The sequence below is a fragment of the Cupressus sempervirens genome, chromosome 6, assembly GCF_028749045.1.
Source record: "Cupressus sempervirens isolate cs-2001-9-10 chromosome 6, ASM2874904v1, whole genome shotgun sequence".
Taxonomy (NCBI): Eukaryota; Viridiplantae; Streptophyta; class Pinopsida; order Cupressales; family Cupressaceae; genus Cupressus; species Cupressus sempervirens.
This window is the reverse complement of record NC_143123.1, coordinates 132,246,787-132,274,009: the sequence shown is the minus strand read 5'-3', so window position 1 is coordinate 132,274,009 and position 27,223 is coordinate 132,246,787. Positions and strand designations below refer to the sequence as shown.

The following is a 27,223-nucleotide window of genomic DNA, read 5'->3' as shown; positions in this document are numbered from 1 at the left end:
AAAGTAAAGAACACCATGAGCCCCCAGCAAAGAGACTAAATGCAGCACCGTCAAGGGAGACCATAATTGAGGCTAGGAGCCAAGAGGTTAATACAAGTGGACAAAGGGTCTCAGTAGAGGTGAGCTCTGATTCGGAATCAAGTGGTTACGGTAATAGTACCGAATACTCTCCTCTCTCGAAGAACCAACACGGAAATGGTGTGACAATCACTAGTGAAGAAGAGGATAGGTCAATTGATATTGAGGAAATAAACCAAGCACCTGAGGCCTTTGGTGATGCTTTGCTAGTCGAACCAAATCCAGATTTGGGGAGATGCACTGCACCACTATGGTTAAGGCAAATGCTTATGCCAAGAGGCGAGATGGTGATTGTCCAAACAATTGAAGATATTCAAGGGTTAGTGGAAAAGGAAGATAGTGAGAAATAGAAACAAACTGCAGAAACGGTGGCAAAGGTAATCAGGAGCGATGATGAGGGTCACTGAAAAGTTCAGATTGCTATAGCAAAGGTTAGCAAGGCAGTGGATAAGATTGTAGCCCAAGAGTATGAAATAGTGGAGCATAACTTGCGAAGAATCAGGGATGACATGGAATGTGAGGAGATCCAGGAAGGCATGGTTTCAATTTGAGAAAGATTGAGGAAGGAAAACGAAAGGATTGTGATGTTGGAGGCTGAAAACATATATTGGAGAGATTTGCCAGCCTATCCAACAATTGCATCAAGCAGCCCTTTCGCAAGACAATAGGAGCAACATAGAAGAGATATCGGCTCAACTACACAAAACCAAAGATTAGATCAATGATATAATTCAAGATGGGCGAAATTTCTTGCCTTCCTTTATCTCGACATTCAGGTCATTAGTGGCTATTAGAGACAAATTCAGAACATTTGAAGGGGAGTGGAAGGATTTCCTTCCAATCAAGGACTTAGCCATTCCCAGGCTATGAGCATTTATTGGGTTACCAAAGAGATATTTGGAAAGAACCAAGATGGTGGATGAAGAAAGAATGAGTACGGTGGAGTATTGGTATGTTGCCTTGACCATCAAATTGAGGATACTTGAAGTGATACAGAATGAGATTGCACAACATGGCTCAGGCGTTAACACTTCCATTTCAACCATGTTGGGCAATGTTGGGGTTGCACCTGATTTTGAAGATATCAAAGCGGAGAACGCCAATGAGACAGAGAGTTTGGATCAAGATTGGATGAGTTGGGGAAGGTTGCCATCAAGAAAAAACATTTGGGCACACTTGCCTCCCTCAGTGCCTTTATCGAATATGCGAAAGAATATGAGAAGGATCATGAGAAAACACTGCAAGCAAGCAACATGATGAATTCAGCTGAGCTCAAGATGAAGCACATGCATTGCCCTCCCATGAAGGAAGTCAACGACAAGCTAGCCAAGTTCATTGCCTTGGCCAAGAAGATTAAAGAAAAGGGTAGAATTATATTAGAGGATCATTTGATGTAAGCCCAAGTGGCAAATTCTCCTTCTTCTTGGGTAGGATAGGTGTTTGATTCTGATTGGCTACCATTTTGGTGTCTTCTCATTGGTTGTCACTTTTTTTTTCATTGGTCCATTTATGAGGTGGCATCTTCTCATTGGTCAATGAGGTGGCAACCCTAATTAGAGTTTCTAGGATTCGATTTGGATCGTTGGTTTTGCCTCTTAATCTCTACCATCGGTTGTAATTTCAGCCTCTATAAGGCCATTTGCTCTCATTTGCAAAGGGTTGAAGAAAATTTTTGCTTAAGATAATAACAAAATTGCTTCTCTTATCATTGTTGTGTCTTGCATGGTGATTAAGAACATAGGGATCCATAAACTAGGCCACTAGCATCCTAGCAGCTTATTAGGAAGCCTTGCGTGGTAATCTAATCTTGTTCCCTTGAATCATCTATGGAGGTAAAGCCGCTGGTAAGCTTTCATCAGATTTGATCTCCATCCATTTGCTAATCTTTTCATTCATAGGAGTAGAGGTAAAGCAACGAGTAGTGTAGTAGTTGGAGTTCATTCCAGAAGAAGGTTAGAAAAGTATAAGTCATTGGCGGAATTTCCCTCCATCATCATCACCATCAACATCACTTGGCACTCATATACATTGCAACGCTAGATTTCGTCACCGTTGCAGCAAAAGTCCAACATCCTTGAAAGGAAAACATAAGCCCGCCTACATGATTAACCAGCAAATCACATTAATATAACGAAGTCAGTATCCACAAGTGTAAGGAACCTTGGAGTTTTTCTCATGTTCTTCGTGAGTATTTACTTTTCAAGAGAGGGGTTGAGTGTTTCATATTCCATATCAAGTATTCAATCACTATGTGTTATGTAGTGGTACAAAACTGACATCAACAGTGATGATAAGAGCTTATCATCTATGGTCGGGAAGGCAGAAGATCTAATGGTTTGCCCGTGGTTAACAAGCATTGCCATAAAATTAACAAATACAACTTATCATATGTCGATTGGGATGTCTCCCTTTAAAGTATTGTATGGCTACGATGCAACTTCCTTTGTGGATATGATTCTCGATAAAAGTAGAGTACCTAGTGCTAAGGATTTGATTCAGCAAAGCAAGGATGTTCTAAAAGCCCTCAAAGAGAACTTGTGAACAGCCCAAAGTCAGCAGAACTTATATGCTGACAGACATCAAACAGTAAGAGCATTTGAAGAGAGTGATATGGTATTTATGAGGTTAAAAACATTTAGAGAATCATCTACGTAGGGAAGCAGAAAGGATAAGTTAAAACCACACTTTTATGGGTCCTTCTTGGGTGATTAAAAAGGTGAGATAGGTTGCTTATGCGTAAGAATTATCTTTTGATAGAAAGATTCACAATACTTCCCATTTTTCATGCTTAACAAAGGCCCTCGAACATCAGATCAACCCATCCATGGAGCTCTCTCCGCTAGAAGATAAAGGAAAGTTGATCCTTAAAAATGAATCTATTTTGGATGCAAGTGAGAAGACATTACATAATAAAGCTTTTCAGAATACTTGATCAAGTGTAAGGGAGTAAAACCAAAAGATGCAACCTCGAAAGGAATTGAAATCTTTGAATATTCCAACCTAAAACTTCTTGAGGTCAAGCAATTAGGGGACGAGAGGAATGTGATGAACTAGTGAAATGGAGCCACTTGGCCTGGACAGCTTTGTTGCCTGCCACCTACGCACTCATCCTTTTGTGGAAAAATCAGATTTTAGTTCTTTGTCTCCTAGTGACAACTAACTTCTTGAAGGGGAGCAAATCAAACTTGTTTTTCCATCTAGTGACAAACCGCCTTAGGGTTTCTCTTTGGAGGCAGTTCCATAAACTGCCCCAAGTGATTTTATATTGAAGACTTTGTTTTGATTTTTGGGAGTATGCTGAGTATTTTGTTTTGTACTAGAGCGCATCCGATGTTGGGACAAAAACCCACAAAGATCTCTATTGTGTGTTGTAATTGTCATCAGCAGGGCAAGAAGGATAGTTGGAGGACGAAAGGCCACAGAGCAGCCCCTAGCTACAGCAAGTTTGGATCAGTTCAGCATACATCTTGCAGGTTCAAATCATAGTAAAGGTTGCGCTCTTATTAGCAGTACCCCTCTAAAGCATTGAGCTCCATATTGAATTCTATAAAATCTATAAGCTTAAAGTTTTGTTGTTAATAGATTTTGTCTATGAACCAATTCTTGAATTGGCAACTTGTAACATCCCTCTCTTAGATGTATGGCAACCCTGCCCGTGCAACTACCTTTGCATTTCTATATGGCACGATTTGTCAGAGGATGGGGACGTGGGTAGGCCAAGCCCGCACAGCAATAGGATGTACAGCTAACTTCTGGCCCGTACAACAAGGGTTATGGTTGTACAGTTTAATATTTGCCCACTTTGCCCAACTTAACTCTACCTCCTGATGGTAAAAATCTCTACACAATCAAATCCAGAAACAAATATAGTCTACCTCCTTCGTCAACGTTGTAAGGTAGGTTTGACTTTGTGTTCACCATACAAATTATAAGACAACTATTCATGTTATCCATACATACTATACAATAATATGTCCACCATACGACAATATGTGCGTACAACAATGTGTCTTTCGTACAACAAGCTAGGGATATCACATAGCAGTTATGAGACCGGTGTATTCCCAGCTTCGGTATGCCCTGAGAAATAGTAATGTTGCCTTCGTGGGTATTATTATCGCTAGAAGTAATGTATCACCAAAAAGTAATGTATTTAAATGGCACAGGAATGTGATGGCCTAAAACGGTAGATAGCACAAAGATGAAATTTAGTACATGCAAGAGATGATATTCAATAATGATAGCACTTCATATTACAATAACCTCAAATTAAGAGCAGAGCTAATAGGGTGAGGAGTAACTCCCACTGAAACTGCAGATCCTAGGTAGGGAGGATCTTTGACCTCTGAAATGGTAGACCATTGAACTCCAAGTGGAGTTCGCACCAATTAAGAAAATACCAAATTCGCATACCTACAACAAAAACTATCCTAGCCTTACATATGGCTTCAAGGAAACTTCCCCAAGGATTACAAAAGGTGTCGATAAGACCAAAATGTTACTGACAATAAAATAAAAAGGGCCCTAGAGATAACAATTTTAATTTTGGGGTGATACATAGAAAATTAATAAATTAAATTATTTAATAATATTGAGGACATTATAGTCCTCTCGGCTCAAGAATTGCTTGCCCTCAAGCAATTGTAAACTTGGATACTCTAGAATCAGTTTGCCATCCCAAGTGGCATCCTCAATCAACAATTCCTTCAATCACACTAGGAATTCCCTGACTGTGTGCAACCTCAGCTTCTCTCTAACATCGATGATCTTTGCCAATTCCGAAATCAGCTTCCCCTCATCGTCAATGGGTGGTAGTTCTTTCATTACTGTGACACGCTACCCAATAGCCTTCTTAAGGTATGATACATGAACAACATTATGAATCCGACTACCCTTAGGAAGTTCCAACTCCTAGGTAGCTTTGCCCACTTCATGGACCAGTCTATAGGGTCCATAGAAATGCGGCTCCAATCTGCACGACTGAAGCCAAAGGTATACCAAATTGCCTACCTCAAAACTTCACTCAATCCGATGTCAATTAACATTCATTTTTTGTTGATACTGAGCCCTTTGCAGGTTATCCTTAGATCTTAGGCTATCCAAACTTTCCTATTGCCATTCCTTGGCTCTCAGTGCGCGACTCTCACCCTATGCCAGATCCACAAATGACAAAACTTCAAATCCATAAAACGCTTTGAAAGGTGTCATACCTATGGACATGTGGTAGGTGGTATTGTAACAGTATTCCCCTAAGTGTAACTAATAGACCCACACCTTTTGTTGTGTTGAAACATAGTTCTTGAGATAACCCTCTAGCCATTTGTTCATAATCTCTATATGTCCATCCGTATATGGTCATACCTCATACTTGGCGACAACTCCGCTCTTGCCAACCAAAATAGCTTCATCCAAAAGTTGTTGACAAGGCAATTATCCTTGTCATTCATTAGGTTCTGTGGAAGACCATGCAAGCGAAAAACCTGATGGAAGAACAACTCAATCACTTGAGTTGCCTGGCATCTGCTGGAAATGGCAAAGAAATGGGCATATTGGGTCAAACAACCTACCACAACGAAGATGCAATCCCTCCCTTACACTTTGGGAAGCCTGTTAATGAATCCATCGAGATGTTATCGCACTTCTAGTTGAGAATTGACAACAGCTAAAGAAACCCCACAAGTAAGGTGTGCTTAGACTATATATGTTGACAAGTGGCACATTTCCGCACAAATTGGAGAACGACATTCTTAGGGCCCTTCCAAGATAACCTTTCCCAGATTTATCTGTAGGTCTTCAGGTATCCTAAGTGTCTGCAGGCGTAACTCATGCATTTATTTTAGAATTCTTTCCTTCATCTTGGACTCAAGTACCAAATAGATCTTGTCTTGTAGTAGACGATGTCGTCAACCACCTTGTACCTGTCATCCTCTACTTGACCATCCATCAGTTGGCACACAAATGTATCCTTGGAGTATTCAACCAAGAAAAATACCCTCCAATTGGTCAAAATTTGAGATAGACAACATATTGTCGGTCTTCTTGAAAAGGCATCAGCTACCATATTAGTCTTGCCCTTCACATACTCAATATCAAAGTCAAACGCTTGGATTTTGCTCACCACTTATGTTGTAGTTCATTCAAATCCTTCTACTCTAAGAAGTATCTCAGGTTGTTGTGTTTTGTCTATACAGTGGATTTTTCTCCCACGAGGTACTGTTGAAACTTCATCAATGCGTACACGATGGCAAACACCTCCTTTTCATAAATGAAGTATAGATGCTCTGCTCCTGAGAGCTTTTGAATCTCTATCATAGTGGGATGATGATCTTGCATTAACACCGCCCCAATGCCTTCTCCCAATGCGTCACACTCCAAGATGAAGTGGCAAGTCAAATCTAGTAGCCAGAATCGGACAGGAACTCATGACTTCCTTCAACTTGTCAAAGGTGTGTTGCACCCCCTCATCCCAATGGAAAGATCCCTTCTCTATCAGATCTGTTAGTAGTGCACTAAGCTGTGAAAATCCCTTCACAAACCTTTTGTAATAACTGCACAATCCGAAGAATCCACGTAGTTATGAGACAGTCTTGAGAGGTGGTCAGTCTAGAATGGCTCGAATCTTCTCCTGATGTACTTGAACCCCTCGGACACTAATGATGTGTCCCAAGTATAATATCTTTGTCATTATGAACTCACATTTGGACCTATTGAGAAACAATGATTGTGACTCCATGATTCCCAGATCTTCCTCCAAATGCCTCAAATGTTCCTCCATCTTGTTGTTAATCAATATGTCATCAAAGAACACCAACAAGAATTTGTGTAGCTGCTTGTTGAAGATATGGTTTATACATGATTAGAAGGTGGTCGAAGCATTAGTCAACCCAAACAACATGACCAAGAACTCATAGTGTTAGTAATGGAGGTGGAAGGTTGTCATCTCCTCATATTGCTCCCTCATGCAGATTTGATAGGTGTCAGAGCAGAGGTATATTTTGGAAAATAGATTGGGTCGTGTAACACATCATAGATCCTAGGGATGGGGTGCCTATTTGTTACAATCTTTTTGTTCAACGCACGGTAGTCCACACACATTTGGAGGGATCCAACCTTCTTTACTAGCACTATCAACAATGCAAAGGGGTTAGAGTTGGGCTAATCCATCCTTTGTCAAGGAGTTCTTGTATCGTCTTCTCTATCTCGTCCTTGAAATTCTTAGGATGGTAGTAGGGTGTGGTAATGACATGTTTGGCTTCTTCCTCTAGCTCAATGGTGTGCTCAAAGGCACAATGCAGAGGTATGCTAGGTGGGATGTAAGCAAAAACTATGCTATGCTTATCCAACACTGCTTGAAACTCCTTATCCTAGTAGTAAGTTTGTTGCCCATGCATAGAATATGTTGAAACCAAACAATGTCCCGCCCAAACAACATCACCATGTCTAAAGATTAGCTCCATCCATCATGACGATATTTCCTTTGAACCGCCATTCGACATCTGCCTCAACACTATGTTTTTGTCATCCACTTGGAGAACTCCGTCCTCTTGAAACAATGTGTGCACTCGTCAAGAAACTTCATCCACTGGATGCCCAATATGACCTCCATATCATCCATCTCTACTATAAAGAAGTCATTTGTCACCATGTGGTTCCCCATGATAATGCTCAGTTACGGAACTAGATGTGTATATGACGAGATTTCTTCCTGCCGCCCTAACTTGGATCCCTTGTGCTTCCGTACGTAAAACCCTATGGTTCACGAGTGATGAGTTGATGTAGTTGAGTGTGGCCCCTTTGTCAAGCATGACCAAGACCCACTACTCCTAGAGTGTGCCCCGTGCTAGGAATATAATGCACCTCGTAGTACCACCAAGTGTCACAATGGCACCTCCTTGTTGTACCAACGTGGCAATCTTGTTCGTATGGTTTATGTTAACCTCCATGGATGTTTGTTGCCAATCTCCCTCAAGTTCAATTTCATCATGCTCACCTCAATATAATGGAATTTTTCTTTGCCTACGCATCAATGTCCTGGTTCCCACGGCTCCCTACAGGTGAAATAGAAAATTTCCTCCTCCTAAGCTCTCCATGTTGCCTCATTTAAAGATGGCTTCTTTGGATGGGGTTTGTTGCCTTTCTCCTTTGGAATGAGGAGTGGCTTGGGGTATGAATAACTCCTGAAGGAAGAAGAGGAGGATCTTATCATGCCACATGCCTTCTTAATTTCTTTGGTGAGTGTGATGGGGTTGAATCCTTTCACCGAACCTTTTAGAGATTCCATCAGTACATCCATGAATAACACAATCAACCGCCTCTCAAAGATATTTGTCACCAACACGGCTAGTCTCTGGAATTCTATAATATAATTGTCAGTTGATCTAGATTGCTTCATCTATGACAACTACTTAAAATTAAGTTATGGACCTTTCCCATTGACGTGGTCTAACAGCCTCTCCATAAATTCGCCATAGGAGGTTATTTGATCATGGTCAAGTGTACCATTCCATGATGTCATCATTCGTGAGCAATCCCTCCCACATGAAGTGCCATGAATTTGATTGCCTCATCCTCAAGCATCAGGTCAAGATGGAAGTATGTGTTTGCCTTTTGTACGCATGCTCGATCAGAGATTGATATAGATTCATCAAAGGATGACAACTTTACCTTGCCTATCTTTCATTTGAGGTCATCATTGTAGTGGCCACAACGACTATCGCCTCAATATCTCATTCACAAATCAACATAATCCCAAAGGGATGTCTCCTTCGAGATTTGTGTTCCTCCAATCTTGCCTTAGTTTCTCTTGCATTTCTTGGAAAGTGGGCTCTCACTCTCTATGAGGTGCTTCGGTTCTTGGCAGAAATGTTGGCATCGATGGTCGAGAGCATATATATTGAGGGTTTTCTCTCCCTATGACAAAATTATTGGCATGCCCATTTTGTTCTCTATTCTTTCCTTTTGCCAAACTCCACATTGTCTCCTCCATGAGTCGTTGTTCTTCCCCTCTGACCACAGTGTCATTGAGTTCCACTTGGCTTCTAATTAACTCCCTTAATAGTCTCATGACTTTAGCTGCAAGATCCTATGATTCCCCCATTTTATCAACTAAATGGTACCTCCTTCTAGTGTACACATGCATATGCTAATAGATAGGCTAGCAGATACAACTATAATGTCCCTCTCAGACATATGGCAACCCTACACGTACAACTACCTTTTGCGATTTTGTATGGCACAATTTGTCTGAGGATGACATGGGTAGGCCAACCCCACACGGAAATTGATGCAAAGAATCTTACAAATCAACCAATCAGTGGGATACATTCTGATCCCTTCAAAATCTATGTAATAATTTCATTATATAGAGGCATCTCATGAGGCAAAACAAAGCATTTTCCAATACAAAAACATCAATTCTTCTCCATTCACAAATCCTGATTTCTGTATCTGATTCCATTACTCATAACTTTTGTTCTAAATGTCTTCTTGAAAAACCCTTTGGTGTAATTGTTCCAAATTAGACCTATTAAAACACATCCAAGTCTGAGTACAATATAATGTACCAATTACAAATTACACTATCTGTACCAAGACCCATTTTCTCTGTCATAAATCAGAAGTAAAACCAGTAACCCTGCCTAGGGCATCTAATAACTTCCTCAAAATGACTCCAAATGAAACCAAACCAATTTTAACTCAACCAAATACGAGTCTAGTTTTTGAATCTATAAGCCATTAATTCTTCCAATTCATAAATTGTTCTACAAGCACAAATCACTGCCTGCACCTCCAATGGAGATCTTTAAAAACCAATTTCCACTCAAATGTATATAACTGTCACAAATATGCACAAAAATGACTCAAACCAAAAGGGAATGAAAGTTAGTTCACATATCTTTCCAATGAATATTATTAAGGTCCTCATTCTCCAAACTGTGTCCGTACCAAGCATTTCATTCAGACTCTAGTCAAGCAGTCTCAAATCTGCAAATAACAACTTTTGCCAAATCTACCATAACTTATTCATTTCTCAACATAATCACTCCAAACCAGAACCAAACGAAAGATTATTAATCCTAATTTTAAAAAATTACACCTTTTACAACATTTCCAGGCTATTCAGGTCCATACAAGACCTAGAAACTACATAAAAACAGTTAACACCAATCAAAACTGCAAGTTATGAAGATACCAATTGTTTCAAAATGATATTCCTCTTCTCATTCATTCAAATCTAATTTGGAACAACCAATAAAATTATTTTATAGTGATTGTGGTGGTTTACAACTTCTCAACCACCTCCTTATACTCTTTTAACCCTTTATAACATACTTGCATTTTTTGACAATATTTTATGCATTTTGCATTACGACTTTTTATGTCAATGTGACAACTTCACAATTTCAACTCCAAACTTAACAATTATTTGCATGGACACTTGAATCACCCTAAAAACGACTTAATAGACATTTTACATTAGTTTTAGCCTTTATTAGGCATTCTTTCATATTTTGATCTTCTTGACCAAACTAGGACCTTAACATGACAATATTAACAATGTCATACAAATGGCTTCACATAGCCTTACATATCAACTAAAATATTTCACAAATGAATCAAATATATTTTCATATCTGATCTAATGACTCTTAACCCCTCATGTAGCTTGGGTGCTCCTGCACCAAAAATAGATCGTACGGCTAACCTCTGGCCCATATAGCAAGAGTTATGGGTTGTACAATTTAATATTTGCCTACTTTTCCCAACTGAACTCCCCCTCCTTCGGTCATCATCATACAGTAGCAATGACTTTGTGTTCACCATGCACATCGTACAGCAACTATCTTTGTTCCCTATACACATCATATGGTAATATGTCCATCATACAGCAATATGTCCATATAGCAATGTGCCTTCATACAGCAAGGGGTATTGTATAACACATATGAGATTGGTGTATTTCCAACTTCAGTACAACCCCAGAAATAGTAATGTTGCCTTCGTGGGTATTATTATCACCAAAAAGTAATGCATTTCAATGCCAAGAGAATGATGTTCCAAAACGGTGGATTGCATGGAGATGAAAGTCCGTAGATGTAAGAGATAGTTGATACTCAATAATGATAGCACTTCAGATTACAATAACCTTGGATTAAGAGCAGGGCAGAATAGGGTGAGGAGTTACTCTCATTGAAACTGTGAATGCCAAGTAGGGAGGCTCTTCCACCTATGAAATGGAAGACCAGTGAACTCCAACTGGAACTCACACCAATAAAGAAAATACGAAATTTGCATACCTACAACAAAAACTATCCTGGCCTTATATATGTCTTCAAGGAAACAAAAAGTGTCAGGATAACAAAAAGTGTCAACACGGCCAAAATGTTACTGACGATAAAATAAAAAGGGCCCGAGAGATAATAAAGGGGGCCTGTAAAATACCTGAACTCCACGATCTATTCAATTCTATAACATGCCAAATTTATATTCTCAAGGAAAACAATTATTTAATTCATCATTGTATTTCAACATACCAATCTATCTCTATTGAAGTTGCAAAAAATAATGATATTAACCTCAGAATTATAAATGTAAGATACTCTGGAACTTGATTGTAAATAAACAATTGTGATCAAATGAGGAATCTCAAACAGTTGTACTTGACAACTGAATAGACTAATTATTTTGATTTATTCCATCTTTAAGGCCTTTAAATTTAAAGTAGCACCATACAGAAAATTCTTATTTCAATATGGAATAAATAATTACTACATATAGGAGGTTGACGTGGCAATGAAAATGCACCTGTGAGATGATACTGTAGAATTTCTAATCGCTTTGGCCCTCCAACAGGATTCACGACTCCTTGGTGTTAATCATCACAATTCTGGTCTTCAACATGAGAGTGCTTAATTACCACAGTGATTAATCTGGAAGATATATTTGGTTTCTTGTCAAGTCTCTAACATGCCTTGCTCTACCAATGATAAACCCGATTCGCTACCGTTCTCAATAGACAACCGCTTTGTCCTCTTGTGGGTATGATAATTATATGTACAAATGTGATCTCACTGCCGCCACGGAAGAATTTTCAACCAATCCTTCATCTTCACATTCATTCGGTCACTTTTGTCAGTATCGTGCCCATAGTCGATCCTCCTCTCTACGTCTGAACCTCCAGCATTCCACTAGGTCAGTAAATATTCTGACGAAAGGAATTTACCAAAAAAATTCCATCTCAATCCTACGATTGTTCCTTCAATCGAATCCTCGATGCCCTAAAAACGACTGAATCGGTGATTTAAAGGTACAATACATGTTCCCATATGCAACTAAAATTGGGAACCACTTATTTAACAATAATTGAAAGTTTCAATTATTAATTATTTTATATTAGTTTATAAAGTATTGGAACTAATATAGAATAATTAATATAATATATGTTTACTTTATTCCCATAAGGATAATTCTGAGGGGACATTAAGGGCCAGACATACAAGACTATTAAATAAGATTATTTAATAATATGGAGGACATTACACAACTTCTAGGATTGACTTGTTTATTGGTGTTTTGAAACTATGTGAGCACTATTAACCATCTAAATAATCTATAAGCAATTTGGAGACCCTTGTAGTTGAATTTTCTTTTCCTGAATCTATATTGTGCAACCTGTTCTTTTTTGAATTTAATAATCTAACGCTAAACAAAAAATTAGATCATACATATAGACTTGAGGTCTTTACAGCCTCCAAAGGACATCCTATCGTACAATGTTGATAGCGTAGCAAAATGAGGAAACTTTGCGAGAGAGAGCCAGAATTAGAAAGGCAATGCACAATTATTGAGCAAATGATGTAGACTAGGTAACCATGAAGATACCAACTACCCAAAGCAAAAGGGCAATAATATGCTAGACGTGCAATGCACAATTATTGAGCAAATGATGTAGACTAGGTGGCCATGAAGACACTGACTACCCAAAGCAAAAGGGCAATAATATGCTAGACGTGGAGGAAAAGATGAGGTAGTTCTGGCAATCATAGAGCACAAACCAAGAAGGTGGTGTACCCAGACCCTCATAAAGGAAAAGAACAACTTTGAGAAGCCAAAGCAAAAGTAGAACAAGTAATAGCAAAGGAACAAAGAACCTCTAACAGAACTGCAAGTACATCATTGCAGTCCAAGCCAGAGAAGAGCATAGTTTGGCAAGTGCTACAGACAACTGCACCCACCAAGGCGACAAATCTTCTTCAAAACATGCCACAACTGAGAGTGGCAATTAGAAACATAGCCTGTGATGACCAAAGTCGATGACAAGAATACTCAACTAAAAACATGATAATAGATCAGCCACCTGAGGGCGAACAAGTCATTGACCCAATGCTGCTGACAAAGAACATCAAGAAATATCCAGTTGTCATTCAAATAAAGATCATGGGGAAGAACCTCACAAATATCTTCATCAAGTGCTTCCTCCAATACACATATATGGTCATTATAGAAAGAAATTCGGTGAAGTGGAATTCATTCATATTCATGTGGTATGTTGGGTAAAGCTTAGTATGCCCCCTTGAAAATGGTTAATTCTGGTCAGTTTTTTGTGAGTGGATGAGCTGTTTTCATGCAAATAAGAATTAAGGCTGATAAATCCATCTGTTAAAAGGTAAAACAGTTTTCTGAGTTTGAATATAATTGGATAATGTAAATAATATATAGATTTCAACTTAAATGCGTGTTCTTCAATTAAAACTCTCATTGGAAAGTATCATTCACATCATAGTGAGCAGATAAACTATTTCAGGGAGAGAATATTCTAAGTCATGGATACCACTTAACTGGATAAATTTGCAAATCAAGTGCATCAAGATAATATTGTATTGCGGGCATTATGATAAGTGCATCTGGAAGCAATGCCAGTCCATTCAACAAGAAACTTCTTTATGGATGTGACAAAGAAATGCATGTTAACAGGGAGCAAGTGGCAATTAGCTAATTGCAGGTTTTGTATAATTGCATTACGGATTTATGGTAATTAGATGCTTTACTAATATAAACATTACTTGCATGTAACATATTATTTTAGTCATAGAGATGATATGAAACAATGGTTGCCTGAGATTGAAGCCTGTCCCTGTCCCAGGTTTGATGTGTGTAGGACATTCTAATGTATACTCATTATATGTTTATCATCAACTCTAAGATGGAAATTAGATAAAGACCTTAAAAATAGGGCATCTAGAACTAATTGACTACAGAGACAAATAAAGTGTTTTAAGTGCAGCTGAGGTTTTAGTTTACAGTGATGACATTTATATATTAGTACACACAACAGTTTCAGGCTCAGTCAAAAATATGTAGCTATCATCCATAATTTGTCCTATTATGTTGAAGATTCAGCTGATAGATTATATATCTTATTACTTCATGAATGATATCAATCATAGTTCAAAATCATACCAAAATATCGGTGATACCTCGTCTTCTCGCGAGATTCTAGACTCAGCTAGAAACTCATCCTTTTCACATGAGATTCTGGTCGAGAGAAAATGAGCTTTTCGCCGCAACAAAAGACCAACTTCTCAGCGATATCTCTGCAACTTCTCACGAGAAGTGCTTTAGTTCTCGCAGGCAGTGTGTGAGTTTGCCAGTAAAACGACATACATGCCCAGAAACGAATTTATTATTTCCTTCTTGCAGCACTGAGCTTGTAGGGTGTGGGAGAAAGGTTTGGGAGGAGAAAATAGGTGTTTGCTAGTGATTTAGAGTGATTGCCAGTGATTTAAGTCATTTTGAAATTCCCAATATTTTCCCAAGAAGTTGCCAATTTCTCTCCGATATTTGCCGAGAATTTTATTTTTTGCCTCACCAAGATGTGCAGAGAATGGGATTTTGAACTATGATACCAATAATGACTGTAAGCCTCTTCCATCAGGGTGCCACCAACAATACAAAGTCTTTGACATGAGCTTTGGCTAATTTCAAGTTAGAGAAAATACCCTGTGGCAGATCATTTACAACATTCAAGTTTCGAACTTGGGCGGCTAACAAGGAGAGGCTTGTATTTGAACCTTAAGCCTCACCAGCTCAAATTAAGAATCTTGATACAGTTGCACAAGTATGGGATGATCAATTCATTGTTACTGATTAAGGAATTATTATTTTCATCTGCTTTTCATGCAGGATAGAGTCCTTTTGTTTCCCTGAGATTCTCAGTACGAAGAGATTTAGATTCTGGGAACAATCGAGGGAAGAAACACCACATTTCTTTTATCCCAAGTGTTGTAAATAAATATGAACTTATGAATGACAGTAAGCGTAAAGAAAGAAAATATAAAACCAATCTCTCACACACAACAACAAATCAATATTGGTAATAAAAACTTTGACAGAGACTTATATAAAACAGCTTTGTAAAAGTAAATCTCTGAGAAGACATGCAGAATCATTCAAATTCTTCTCTACATGCCATGCAACAGGGTATTGGCTATAACATAAACTAAAACATAAATCTTAACAAGGGGGACACTTGGAAGTTTGCAAAAAAAAAAAAACAAAGTGTCCCCCTTGGTAAGATTTACGTCTTGGACATTGCCATGCAACAGAACGTGTACAAACTACCAAAATAGGAACAGAGTAGACATTATGGGGCGGATGAGATATTGTATCTTTGAGCAGACACAGAAAAGGTACTTCTACATAGTGAAAATTGACAAAGTAGTGCCAACATACATGGTCAGATCACCTGTAGACAGAGAGTTACCCTAAAACCCATACGATCCCCAGCCTTTGATCCTGTTGCAGTTGACACGTGACTACATGGTGACTGCATTGCGACGAGAAAGTATGCCAAAAGTGTATGTGTTGAGCTGCACACCTGATCGTAAAGGCCAGAGCAAAAAAGTTCAACTAGCCATACTCTAATCATAAGGTGGGACAACTGACATAATGGTGACCGAGTCCGAGCCCGTCTGGACATACCTCCTGTGATTGGTACTTCGTAATAAGCTGGCTTAAGGAAGCTTTCAAATTTACCCAGCCAAAAAAGATGGTGACTACGAAAAACTGTCTACTATAAATAATATATTAATACAACTTTTCACTAGTAAGGGCGAGAGAAGGTTGAACAGAGATATGGCTCTCTCTGAGGCAAGTTGGTCATGTCTTTCCAGCTAAGGGAAAATCTTAAATTTAAAATGGGAAATAGAAGTAAAACTTGCCGGATAAAAGCTTTTGGATTGTCGCTCTAGCCTCCTTCCAAGCAGGTCTTCCCATTGCCATGAATGCATTCAAAGTCCCCTATCACATTCATTTAAGAGTCATCTATAACTTCCGGCACAAGACAACTAAACAACCCAATGCAGAAAACGAACATTGTTTCTACTAACCTCAAGAAAACAGTGAGAGCCTTTGAGAAGAGGCCCATTGAAGAGCCCAGCTCTACAGATTGCACTGAGGTCCAAGACATAGTCTCCAATTGCCACTCCGGCTCTAGCCTCTTCCCTAGGACTGGGCTTAAACACCCCATATGGCAGATTCTGCAAGGAGAAATGAGAATCTGCATCGACTGGGATAAAACTCTTCATATCTACTCTCTTAAGTGTTTTTAGCAGCTAAATGGAGAATGTAATGGGGCTAATTTCATTTGAAGGCAACCAATTAGTCAGATATCTTATAGCATAGCAAACTCCAGCTGAAACCTCCGACACTGAAACACAACGAAAGAATTGAATAAAATAAGATGGTGGTTATATCTAACTTGCTATGACACGTGAATTTGTGTCCGCTGTTGTAGCCTGCGGCCATTTCTGAGACGAATATGGGTTGTTCCCTCCATTGTATCGTTTGACTGGTTTGAATGGAAGTTGCTTCTGCCACCAACCTCAGTTGAGCATGTGATGTGGCCCGCGCTTTAAAGATTTAGGCACGAGGCTTTCCAAAAGAGCCCACGAGGGATGAAATGAAATGGTAGATTTTAATGACGTCTATGAAGCTAAAGTAGTCTATGGGACCGACATGATCACCCCCTAAGGTAGGAGAGGAACTAATCTAGCTGCAAACTTTTGGATAACTTGTCTCTCCAATACTGAAGTTTGATAATCAGAGCTGATGTTCTCTTCACTTGATTCTCCTCGAATAAGTAATTCAAGTACCTGTTCTGTAAAATCTTTGTATATCCAGATCTAATGTCAATGTATGTTAGGCAATCTTTGACAAAGTGATGCTTTGTCTCTACCACCCCCATATTACAGAATAAACAAGTTTTGTCTACCCATGTACTTCAAGGCTTTGATATTATAAGACATGAGGAGGTGACTTTGACAGTGTGGATGTGGTCAATCCTTGGCTCTAAGTTGAAGAGGTTTCACGTACGAGTGGGCCCATATTGGGTTCCTAAATCATTTCAATGGTAGTTATTGTTGGTTGATAGCTCATGGGCCCCCTGATTTAGTGGTGAGAGTAATACATAGTATATTTGTTTGTGTTATGTGGTTTAAATTTTGTATATTGTAGACATTTAGATGATATTAAGATCAAATTGGTAATTATACTAAAAAATTCTATCATTGAACTTAAATCTATTATTAGTAATTTCGATGAGTTTAGTTTACTATTAGTGATACTATCATATAAGATTGAGTTTTCGTATAAGAGGAAGCACATAAAAGTGATGGTCGAGTTCCCAAAGTAATTTGACAGCATTCACATCTCTAATAACCTATATAGAATTAACATCGTTAAGTTACATTGACAACTTAGTTGTGTATTTTTAAAAACTTTTACATATTATAACTAACGTGCTTACAATTAGAGAGTAAAACTATTTTCATTGTCTTTCTTTTGCATTCTCATAGAACACATAATTTGAGATTACAATTTTCGATAGCTACAAATTTATGCCCAAACAACAACTTTGTCAAGAATCATATTTAGAATGTATTTTCTAAAATATATATGTTGCTCCAAAAGTTAGAACTTAAATATTATAATAATTTGATTCATCATATTACAATTTCGAAGCAAGAATAATCCCACATTTTCTAAGCTAGATAAAAGCCTAAAAAAAAAAATTTTATACCAATTGATTGATGTGAAGTTGTAAAGATAGTTCATATCAACAACTTGATTAGAACTTACTAAAATTCTCCCAAATATTCTTAAATATTATTTTGTAGGATGCATCTTTAAGAACAAACATGGGTTTTGTAGACCAAAAAAAGTTATTGGTATATACTATTTGATATAAAACCAATAGAATTCTTGTAATTATTTCTTTGAGAAATTAATTGAATGTGAATAGATAATGTCAAATCCATGCATGTTATTCATTTGAAATGTATACAATCAACACTTAGTTGTAATTGGACCCCATTGTAATGTCTCGATTCAGGACATTAGGTTTTAAAATAGTACGACCCATATATTTTATATTTTTTCTCCTTCATGCTTACAGGAATGTTATTATTTCATATGTGTGTGTGTGTGTGTGTGTGTGTGTGTGTGTTATAGAGTAAGAGTCATGTCCTTTCACAATAATAATATAATTATATTAATTATATATTTATATTAATAAGTTTAGCTTATATTAATTAATATCATTAAATATATTATATTGAGATTATTATTATAACAAATATTAATATAATAATATATCAACTATATATATTATCAGATTATAATACTTTATTAATATAGCACGTTACTGCATTAAATTATATCTTAATCATAATTATATTAAATTATTATTATAATATGATATATATGATATTATTATATGATTATAATATAATATTACTTTATAAAATATTATTATTATAATATCATTATTAATATTACTTTATATATAATATTTATTTATTATTTAAATTATATGTCAAAATGGGTATATCATAGTCCTCCCCTCTTGAATTTGCTTGTCCTCAAGCAATTGATCTAATCCTCATTAATTCATAGTTTGGATTCATTCTCTTTCCTACATATGTGTTAGGCACTTGCAAAGTAGACATGTTAGTATATAATAGCATGTACAAGAACATATGAATGGAGACACATTAATGCATGAAGACGCAATGCAAGCACGAGGTAGACACGAATGCATGAAGACATGAAGAAAACACATTGATGTATGAAGACACGATGCAAACACATAGTATACATGTTAGAATCTAGCTTACAAATTGAGATAAGAAAAGGGTAAAGAAATGTTTTACCACTTTGATCGTGAATGTCGTGCTCCTTTCCCCTGTCTTGAAATAAAAAGTTCTTGAAGATGCATGTTTTCTATAGCTAGTATTATAATAGGGTGTATAATTCCATAGTGGATGGTAGATTTACTACTACTCAAATTTGGACACGCTTAGCTTGGGACTCCCTTCGATTTTTAATCCATATTGGGATTCTCTTGCCCCAAAGTGACCGATTTACTCCTCCCCCTGTGCACACTCCCTACCCATTAGAAACATATTTAATTTCATTATGGATGGAAGGTTTACTATTGCTCAAGTTTGGACACGCTCAGCTTGGGGCTCCCTCAGATCTTAAAATCCGTATTGGGATTCTCTTGCCCCAACGTGACAATTTACTCCTCCCCCTATGCACATTCCCTATCCATCATGAACTTAAGCAAAAAGATTTTTAATAATGTCCCCTTTCAAGACCTTTATAATTCCAAACTTTTTTGTTCCTCGAGTTTGCAACTTATAACTTTTCAGGCCAATTTTTTAGTATCATATCCACTTGAGATATCCCTTTAATTTGATCTTGAAATAATAATTTGACCTTACAATAAAAATCTAAATACATTAAATAAGGAATCCCATAAAAGTCATCTTTAAAAAATAATAATAAATTAATAAATTAAAAGATGATATCACTGTAATGTCTTTGCTTACAATCCACTTAGATTTTTAAGCTTGAGTATAATAATTCCATCTTAAATTGAGAGAAAAATACTTTAAAATATAATTTTATAACGAATTAAAACATTTAATAGAATCAAATCTCAGAAGAAATAACTTATCTTTTTTCAGTTTGTATTACGTTCCTCCTTCGTGAGTATTGCATCTTCTCTTTTTTTCAACATAATATCATATCCTGTCAAATCATGATTCTATTGACAATATATGCCTAATCTCCACTTGGTAAGGAAGCATTTGATTCTTCATGTATACTATACATTTCCCAGCGTAATGATTGTTTATGATTAATCAATCTCAGAGACACAAAAAGTCTTGTTCTGCTAACAAAATGTCCTTACAACATTCAAAATGTTTCACTATATAAAATTGAGTAATATTTCTTATCCTTTCTTCAATTCGATACTTTGAATTTTAAGTATACTTTTTCCTTGTTTTCCAAAATGATTATTCTTCCACTTTTAATAACAATTTCCTTGAATCAAATACCACTATAATATCCTCTTGCTGGAAGCACGTCTGAAATTTATTATTTAGAACTCCAATACAATTACTTTCCTTAGAAAATATTAAATAGTTAATTTTTCATCTACTCCCCACGAATTGATCTTTACATGGAAAACATTTTTTTCTTCTTGATTGGGTCTATGCCTGATTCCTTCTCAGTTTTAATATCGATCACTGAATGTATAATTTGATATTTTGAATGATCTGTGGCACTCTATATTGATCAATGTTATGATCCATAAATGAAATCAATAATGACATTATACATCAGTTGGTGTGAAAGGGATCACACCATCGCTGGCTATCACACAATATCAGTGTGTGGGTTTTAATATTCCCAATCACACCTTGTAGATTGTTCTACACCTCCAACACATGCCTTTCACTATGAACTTAGCTTACATATGCCACCATTATCTCTTAAAACTCTCCTGCCTTGTCGATACATTCTATCCTTGGTACTCTTTTCTATCATTCTCCCTAAACCTAAACAGAAAATTCTAAACCTGTAGCATGGCATCTCGAGCAGCATCAAGGACTCTTAGGTCCGCGTTCTGTTCAACTGAAAACTCATATAGATCTGCAGAAGGTACCAATCATAGCATACCTTTTTCTTTTATTGCAAGAAATGGCGGTGAAATGACAATTCCTAGAAGAAGATGCATCAAGTCAATGATATTGTTGCACATGTTGTCCTTCACTTTGTCACCACAAAAGTGTTGGTGCTAGTTTTGTGTTTCTCTAAGCTTGAATTTGATATTTAATTGTTTAATGTTGACCGATTGATCTATTTTGATTCAAATATCAAATTTTTTTATTAAAGGCCTTCGTCAAGTCTTTTTTGTTTTGCTTTTTGTCAAATTTTTGCTTGATGTTTGAAGCCTTCATCGTTCGTCCTTTGCTTTTGAGTTTGTGTTTTGCTTGTTTTTAGTCCTTTGATTTTGCTCATGTCATGTCTTTCATTTTTCCTTCAATTCGGTCTAACCTAGAGGTCAATCAAAGTTGTCAGTCAAGAGTTATGCTCGTTTTAGTGCCTCAAAAGTGGACATTTTAGGTGCAACAACATGAATCAAAAATATGGTATTATATTTTCAAATTGACATTCACTTTTTAAAAAAATATAACATTATATTCACTTTTTGTTATGTTTTTAAGTTACTTTTACTTTAAATTTATAACTTAAAGTGACTGTAATACACTTTATGTTATAATTTTAAGTTGAGTTACTTTTTAATTTTTCACTTAAAGTAACCATATAACTCTATTGTTTCATTTTTATTTTCGGTTTTAAAAATCAAATGCTTATTTAAATGTTACTTTCAAATGATGTTTATGTATTATATTTCATAATATGATGAATAAGTATTATTTTTGACCCATTTTGTAACATTAAGTGAATTAAATAACTTAAAGTCTACATAAGTGGACATTTTATATGTAAATGCATGAGAAATCCATCAAAAGTGGACTTTTTACATGCCCTTGCATATAAAGTTTACTTTGGTGGACCTTTTTTATGTCATTAAATCAAAAATTCATCATAAGTGGACCTTTTTGATGCTATGACATGAAAAGTGAAGTTTTCGTGCCTTTGCATCTTAGAAGTGAGATGTAACTTAAAATATGCAAGTCACAAGTCCGATTTTGAATGTGTTATGCCCTCCAAAACGTCAGATTTTGAAAGGAAAGCATGCATTTGGCCTCCAAGAACCTGATTTTGCTCATAACTTGAGATTTACTTGGTCGATTTGCATGAAATCTTCTCCATTGAAGACGTTTTTGCTTGGAAATGATTTCTTTTGCATCAAGAATGGATTTAACATTCTGAAAATTGTTTTTGGAGCTCAATCTTAGGGCATGTTTTTGAAGAAAACTCCAAATACCTCCTTTTTTGCTCATAACTTAAGTTTTTCTCAATGGATTTGCATGAGATTTGTTCCATTTGAAACATTTTTGGATGGTAATGAGTTTCCTTGCTTTTAAAATGGATTCATTTACCTCAAAAACATTTTTGAAACTTTCATAATGGATCACATTTTTGAAGAAATCTGCAAGAAAATCCATTTTTAATGCATGTTTTTCCTCCCAACCAAATCGATTTGGCATCTTTTGGGGATTACATTGCATTGTAGTTCATGTTTTGAGGTTTAACGATCAAAACATTTTTGATCTTACAACATGAGAAAAAATGTTTTTTACCAAAAATGTTTTGCAAGCATGAACCTTTAAAATCGTTGGATCTTGGAGTGTTTTTAGGGCACATTTTGGCATTCTCTAAAAAAATCCTTATTTGCTGCCCTCTCCCATTCGAATTTGCAAAGTTGGAAAAAGTCTTACCATTTTTGGAGAATTTTACAATTTTGGAGCATCTTTTTCTTTCATATTTGGCACTTAATCTTCATGTAAGTGAACTTCTTCTTCCTTGCTATTTAATTCATGCTTATCTTGCTGATTTTATGCATGAAATTACTTGATGGTTGCCATTTGTGAAAATCTTTGCCATAGAAAGTGCATTTTTCTTTTAAATATGATGTTTTTATTCATTTTCATGTTTTTGGCTCTTTCCCAAGTCCTAATTTCAAATTTGAGTTTTGAAGTGCATTACAGCTTGGCATGTTTGAGTTATTTTTTGAAGGTACATTATTTCTTTTATTTTTTGTGTTTTGTGCTTGCTTGCCGATTTTCTCCACTTGGAGAAATTGCAAGTTCTTTCCCAAGAACTTGTTTTTGCTTCATTACACATGAAAGCATCGTCATATTCCACATTCTGTTTCATGTCACAACACTACATCTCTCACTCAACGAAATGCAATTACATGTTTTTTATTCCATTCGCCATCCGCACATGCATGTAATCCCATTTTCCACTTCCATTTTTACCCATCTCACTTTTCGCTTCCATTCGCACGACATGATTACACGAAATATTTTACATGTAATTGCATCCAAAAGGTCTGATTTTGATTAAAAGTCATTTTTTGAAAAGTCAAAAAGATGTCATTTTCACTTCCCATGTACTTTGACTTCTCATTTTCACCAAAAGTGACTATAAAACTGATTATCTCACTTTCATTTTCCATTTCTATCCCTTCATATGCATTTGCACTTTCGTGAGCACATATATGTTTTTGCACCTTTCCATGCTTTCCATTTTGACCTTCATTCGCATACATGTGAAGGGTATCCTTCACCCGCATTTGCATCTCATTTCACCCTTCACCTCCCGTTAAATGTTGCATTTACATGTATTCATTTTTTATGCAATAATGCCTTGAAAATACTAAGTCACTTTTGAAATCAACAATTTTTATTTGCACGCATTCCCATGCATTGCACCTTCACACATTCTCATTCTCATTCCATTCATTTCATCTTCCATTTTCTCACTTTCATTTCATTTCATTCTATTTTTTGTTCCATGGCATATGCATATGCTTTCTCTTTGAAGTTATTTGACAGATTTGTGAAGTCTCTAATCCATTTTTAAATCTTCACTACTGATCTAGAAATTGCTTGTATGGAGATCTCTTCCGATGATGTATTTATGTTTTGAGATTTTTGTGTTGCAGCACAAGCACAAGGCATGTCTCTGCCATCCAAATCCAAAGGCAAAATGAAATATCAATATGATAAAGAATTGGCTCATGCAAATCTTTCTTCAGTCATATCTATTTTGGATAAGGTGTTGGACATGAAGATTGGTCATATTGATGTGGCTGAATTTCTATAAAGAATTGAAGCTTCGGCTAGTCATGAAATGAAGTACATTAGGAAAAGCAACATTCATTTGGTATCCACATTTCCTATGGAGGCTATAGAACCTAACTTCATTTATGGATGTGCAAAGCGGTTTACTCCCAAGATGAAAAATATCAAAGATGCTAACAGAAAGGTTATCATTAGCCTAGATCCTGAGGTTATAGAACAAATCTTTAAGGTTCTGCATAAATCAAAATCTACTGATTTGACTAAAGAATCATCATTGGCTAGTTGGAATGAGAAAAAGAGTAATTATCAGAAGTATGTCAACCTTTATTGGTTAGACAATAAAAGAAGTCATTTCTCAAGATGGCCAAAGACTGTTCATCGGTCAAATTTCAAACAATTGTATAAGGATCTCATCATCCTTCTTAGTCAGATTTGTGGCCTTAAAGATTCTACTAATTTTGAGCCATTGATGTATAAATTCATGTTTCAAATTATGAAGAATAAAGAACACATCTTTTGGGGAGAACTTATTAGTACTGCACTTTGCCAGCAAATATGCCATGTGGGAACATCAGTAACTTTTTACATGAATTCTATCTAGTTTACATCACTGCTGCTATGGGATATTTCTCTGGTCTTCCTACCAAAGGAGATCGTCTTCAAGTTCCTATTTGGGATTACTATGATTAAATCACTTTGGCAAATAGTATGCTCCATTACAAAAGAGTTCAGGATGCCTTCTTTGGACATTTCTGGTGCTTGTTTGATAAGCAGTTGATCATCAAAAGAGTATATGATGCAGCATGGGAGAAGCTGAATCAATACGATTGTATTTTTCTTCAGTTTTCCACTTTCACATACATGAGAGTTGGATATTTCAAGGGAGAGTCATATACCTTACCTAGGTATGCTACAGATCAAATAATTTTGATGGAGTTAGCTAGACAACTCATGGACATGCAGAGTGATCAACATGCTTCACATAGGCCTAGTTTTGGCATTACCTCAACTAAGCCTTTGGCTATTGGCAATTATTCAATCATTTCTATGCCTAAAGAAAAGAATATGGAAGCAGAGTTGTAGTTGATCACCTTGAAGAAGTTCAAGGCCAGATTTGATTTTGACTATCGAAAAATAAATTCTCAAATGAAAAGAGCTTACACTCATGTTCATTGCATTGAAGATATCTAGATAGACATGAGGATAGAACTTGACATCCTGAAGATGGATTACTGCAGATTAACCTTGCAACAAATAATTGATCTTAACATGTTGGAAATCCCTTCAAATTTCCAATTTGAAGATGATGGCGACATTCTTGATCCAAAATTTCATCAAGTTCGCTTTGATAAGAAATGCCCTTTTCCTATCCAATGGCAACAAAAGGAAGGTACATCTATCATGGACATATTTCAATCCATCCTAGTAAACACTAATAAATGGTTGAAAAGTAAAGGCCTTAAAAGAGTAAATCCTAAGATGGGCTTGGATTGTGGAAGTTTTGGTCCTCTAGGCAGAAAATCACAATTGGAGATTACAGGGAAAGATGGTGCCACATCTTCTAATGCCAAGGGTTCCCTCAAATTCAAATTGAAGGGTAGAAAAGGAATAAAATCATCTCAAATTCCTAAGCCAATTCAAGAATCAGTAGCAGAATCAAAAGAAGAATTGGAAACAAAATTTGATAAAGGAGATTCAGATGAAGAAGAGGAAATCACGATCATATCTCCTCCAAAGCTTGTACGAGCTTGTACATCTTCTATACACGAAGAACCATTTTTGCAAGAGGTCGATGATGATGTGGATTCATTTTCCACTATTTTCACTCCTTCCATTCCAGTCTCAGAGGTTAATATCATGGCTCTTCCTATTTCTTCTACTACTCCTCATGTCCCTGCACATGAACAATATGATCACTGAGCAAATGTGTTTGAAGAATTTTTGACTCTTACCAGTGGTCAAGTTTCCTAACTTGATACATCTTTGATAGGATTTGAACTCTTCATGACGAAGTCTTCTCAACATGTTCCTATGCCTTCAGCAGTACAAACTGAATCTTGCTCAGTCACTATAGATATGTAATTTGGATCAATGCCTATGGTCTCCACTTTGCCTGCTTTTGCAAATGAAAGTTTTAGCCTGCCTGCATGGTTGAGTAAAATAACAAGAAAGAGAAGGAAAGTGGTTGTTCCTCCTAACAATCTTCCTGTTAAGAAGACTAAATCCAAATCTTTGAAAGATAAGATTGTTTCCAGAATTTCAGTTGATTTTGATAAAACCAAATTTGTTGAGGTTGTTGAGCACTTAGTAGATAAACCTATTGAGGAACTTACTCATTTTGACTACAAGTTTACTAAGGTTGAAGTTGGAAAGAAATCACATTTGGTGTGTTTGCAAGATGCTTAAGATGCATTGGCCAATGTATCAAAAAAGAATCACGAGCTTTGGGAAAAGAAGAATTGACTGAAATAGGAGATCTCTTGTTTGAATGAGGTTATCCAAAAACAATCTTCTCAAAGTGTTGTTGTTATGTCTCAAACATCTAAAGAGAGAAAGTTGATTGAAGCTACTAAGTCTTGTATACAAGAAATCATTTCTGAATGAGTTCGAGCCATCATAAAGACATTTGCAATTCTTGGGCATGTCAAAGAGATGACTGAAATGGAGAAAAAATTAATTTCTTCTTTGAATCTGGAAGTAGATAACTTGAAACAAATCGTTGATAATTGGGATGAAATGGTGAAATTTGATTTGGATACCTTAGTTTCATGTGACATTCTTTCATCATGTGAAATATTATTCAGATTTCAAGGGTTCATTGGTTACAAGGAGACACTAATGAAACTGATCAAAAGTTGCAAGTGGCTTTTGGAGATTTTCAAGCAGTTGAAACAAGTGTTAGTTGTGATTTGGAACAGACGAGATGTCATGTTATTGATAAATCTGGTAATCTTAGTGCAACAGAGATAGTAAATTCATAATGTACCAACAGGATTAATGCTGATGTAGATTCT

General features: G+C 36.4%; 1 protein-coding gene across 4 annotated transcripts in view; it reads right to left on the bottom strand.

Annotated features, from left to right (window-relative positions):
• LOC149551577 (fumarylacetoacetase-like) overlaps window positions 1-17,191 on the bottom strand; it is a 140,994-nt gene extending 123,803 nt beyond the window's left edge. For 3 of the 4 annotated variants that reach the window (XM_089787083.1, XM_089787086.1, XM_089787084.1), the window contains exons 1-2: window positions 16,467-17,015; window positions 16,299-16,377 (exon numbers count right to left, since the gene is read on the bottom strand). In XM_089787083.1, the coding sequence (XP_089643209.1) occupies window positions 16,299-16,377; window positions 16,467-16,664 (277 nt within the window). In that variant the 5' untranslated portion in view covers window positions 16,665-17,015. Of the gene's footprint in view, window positions 1-16,298; window positions 16,378-16,466 lie in introns of all 4 variants that reach the window. The other variant, XM_089787082.1, reaches the window with a different exon arrangement.
• Window positions 17,192-27,223: the final 10,032 nt, after the last annotated feature.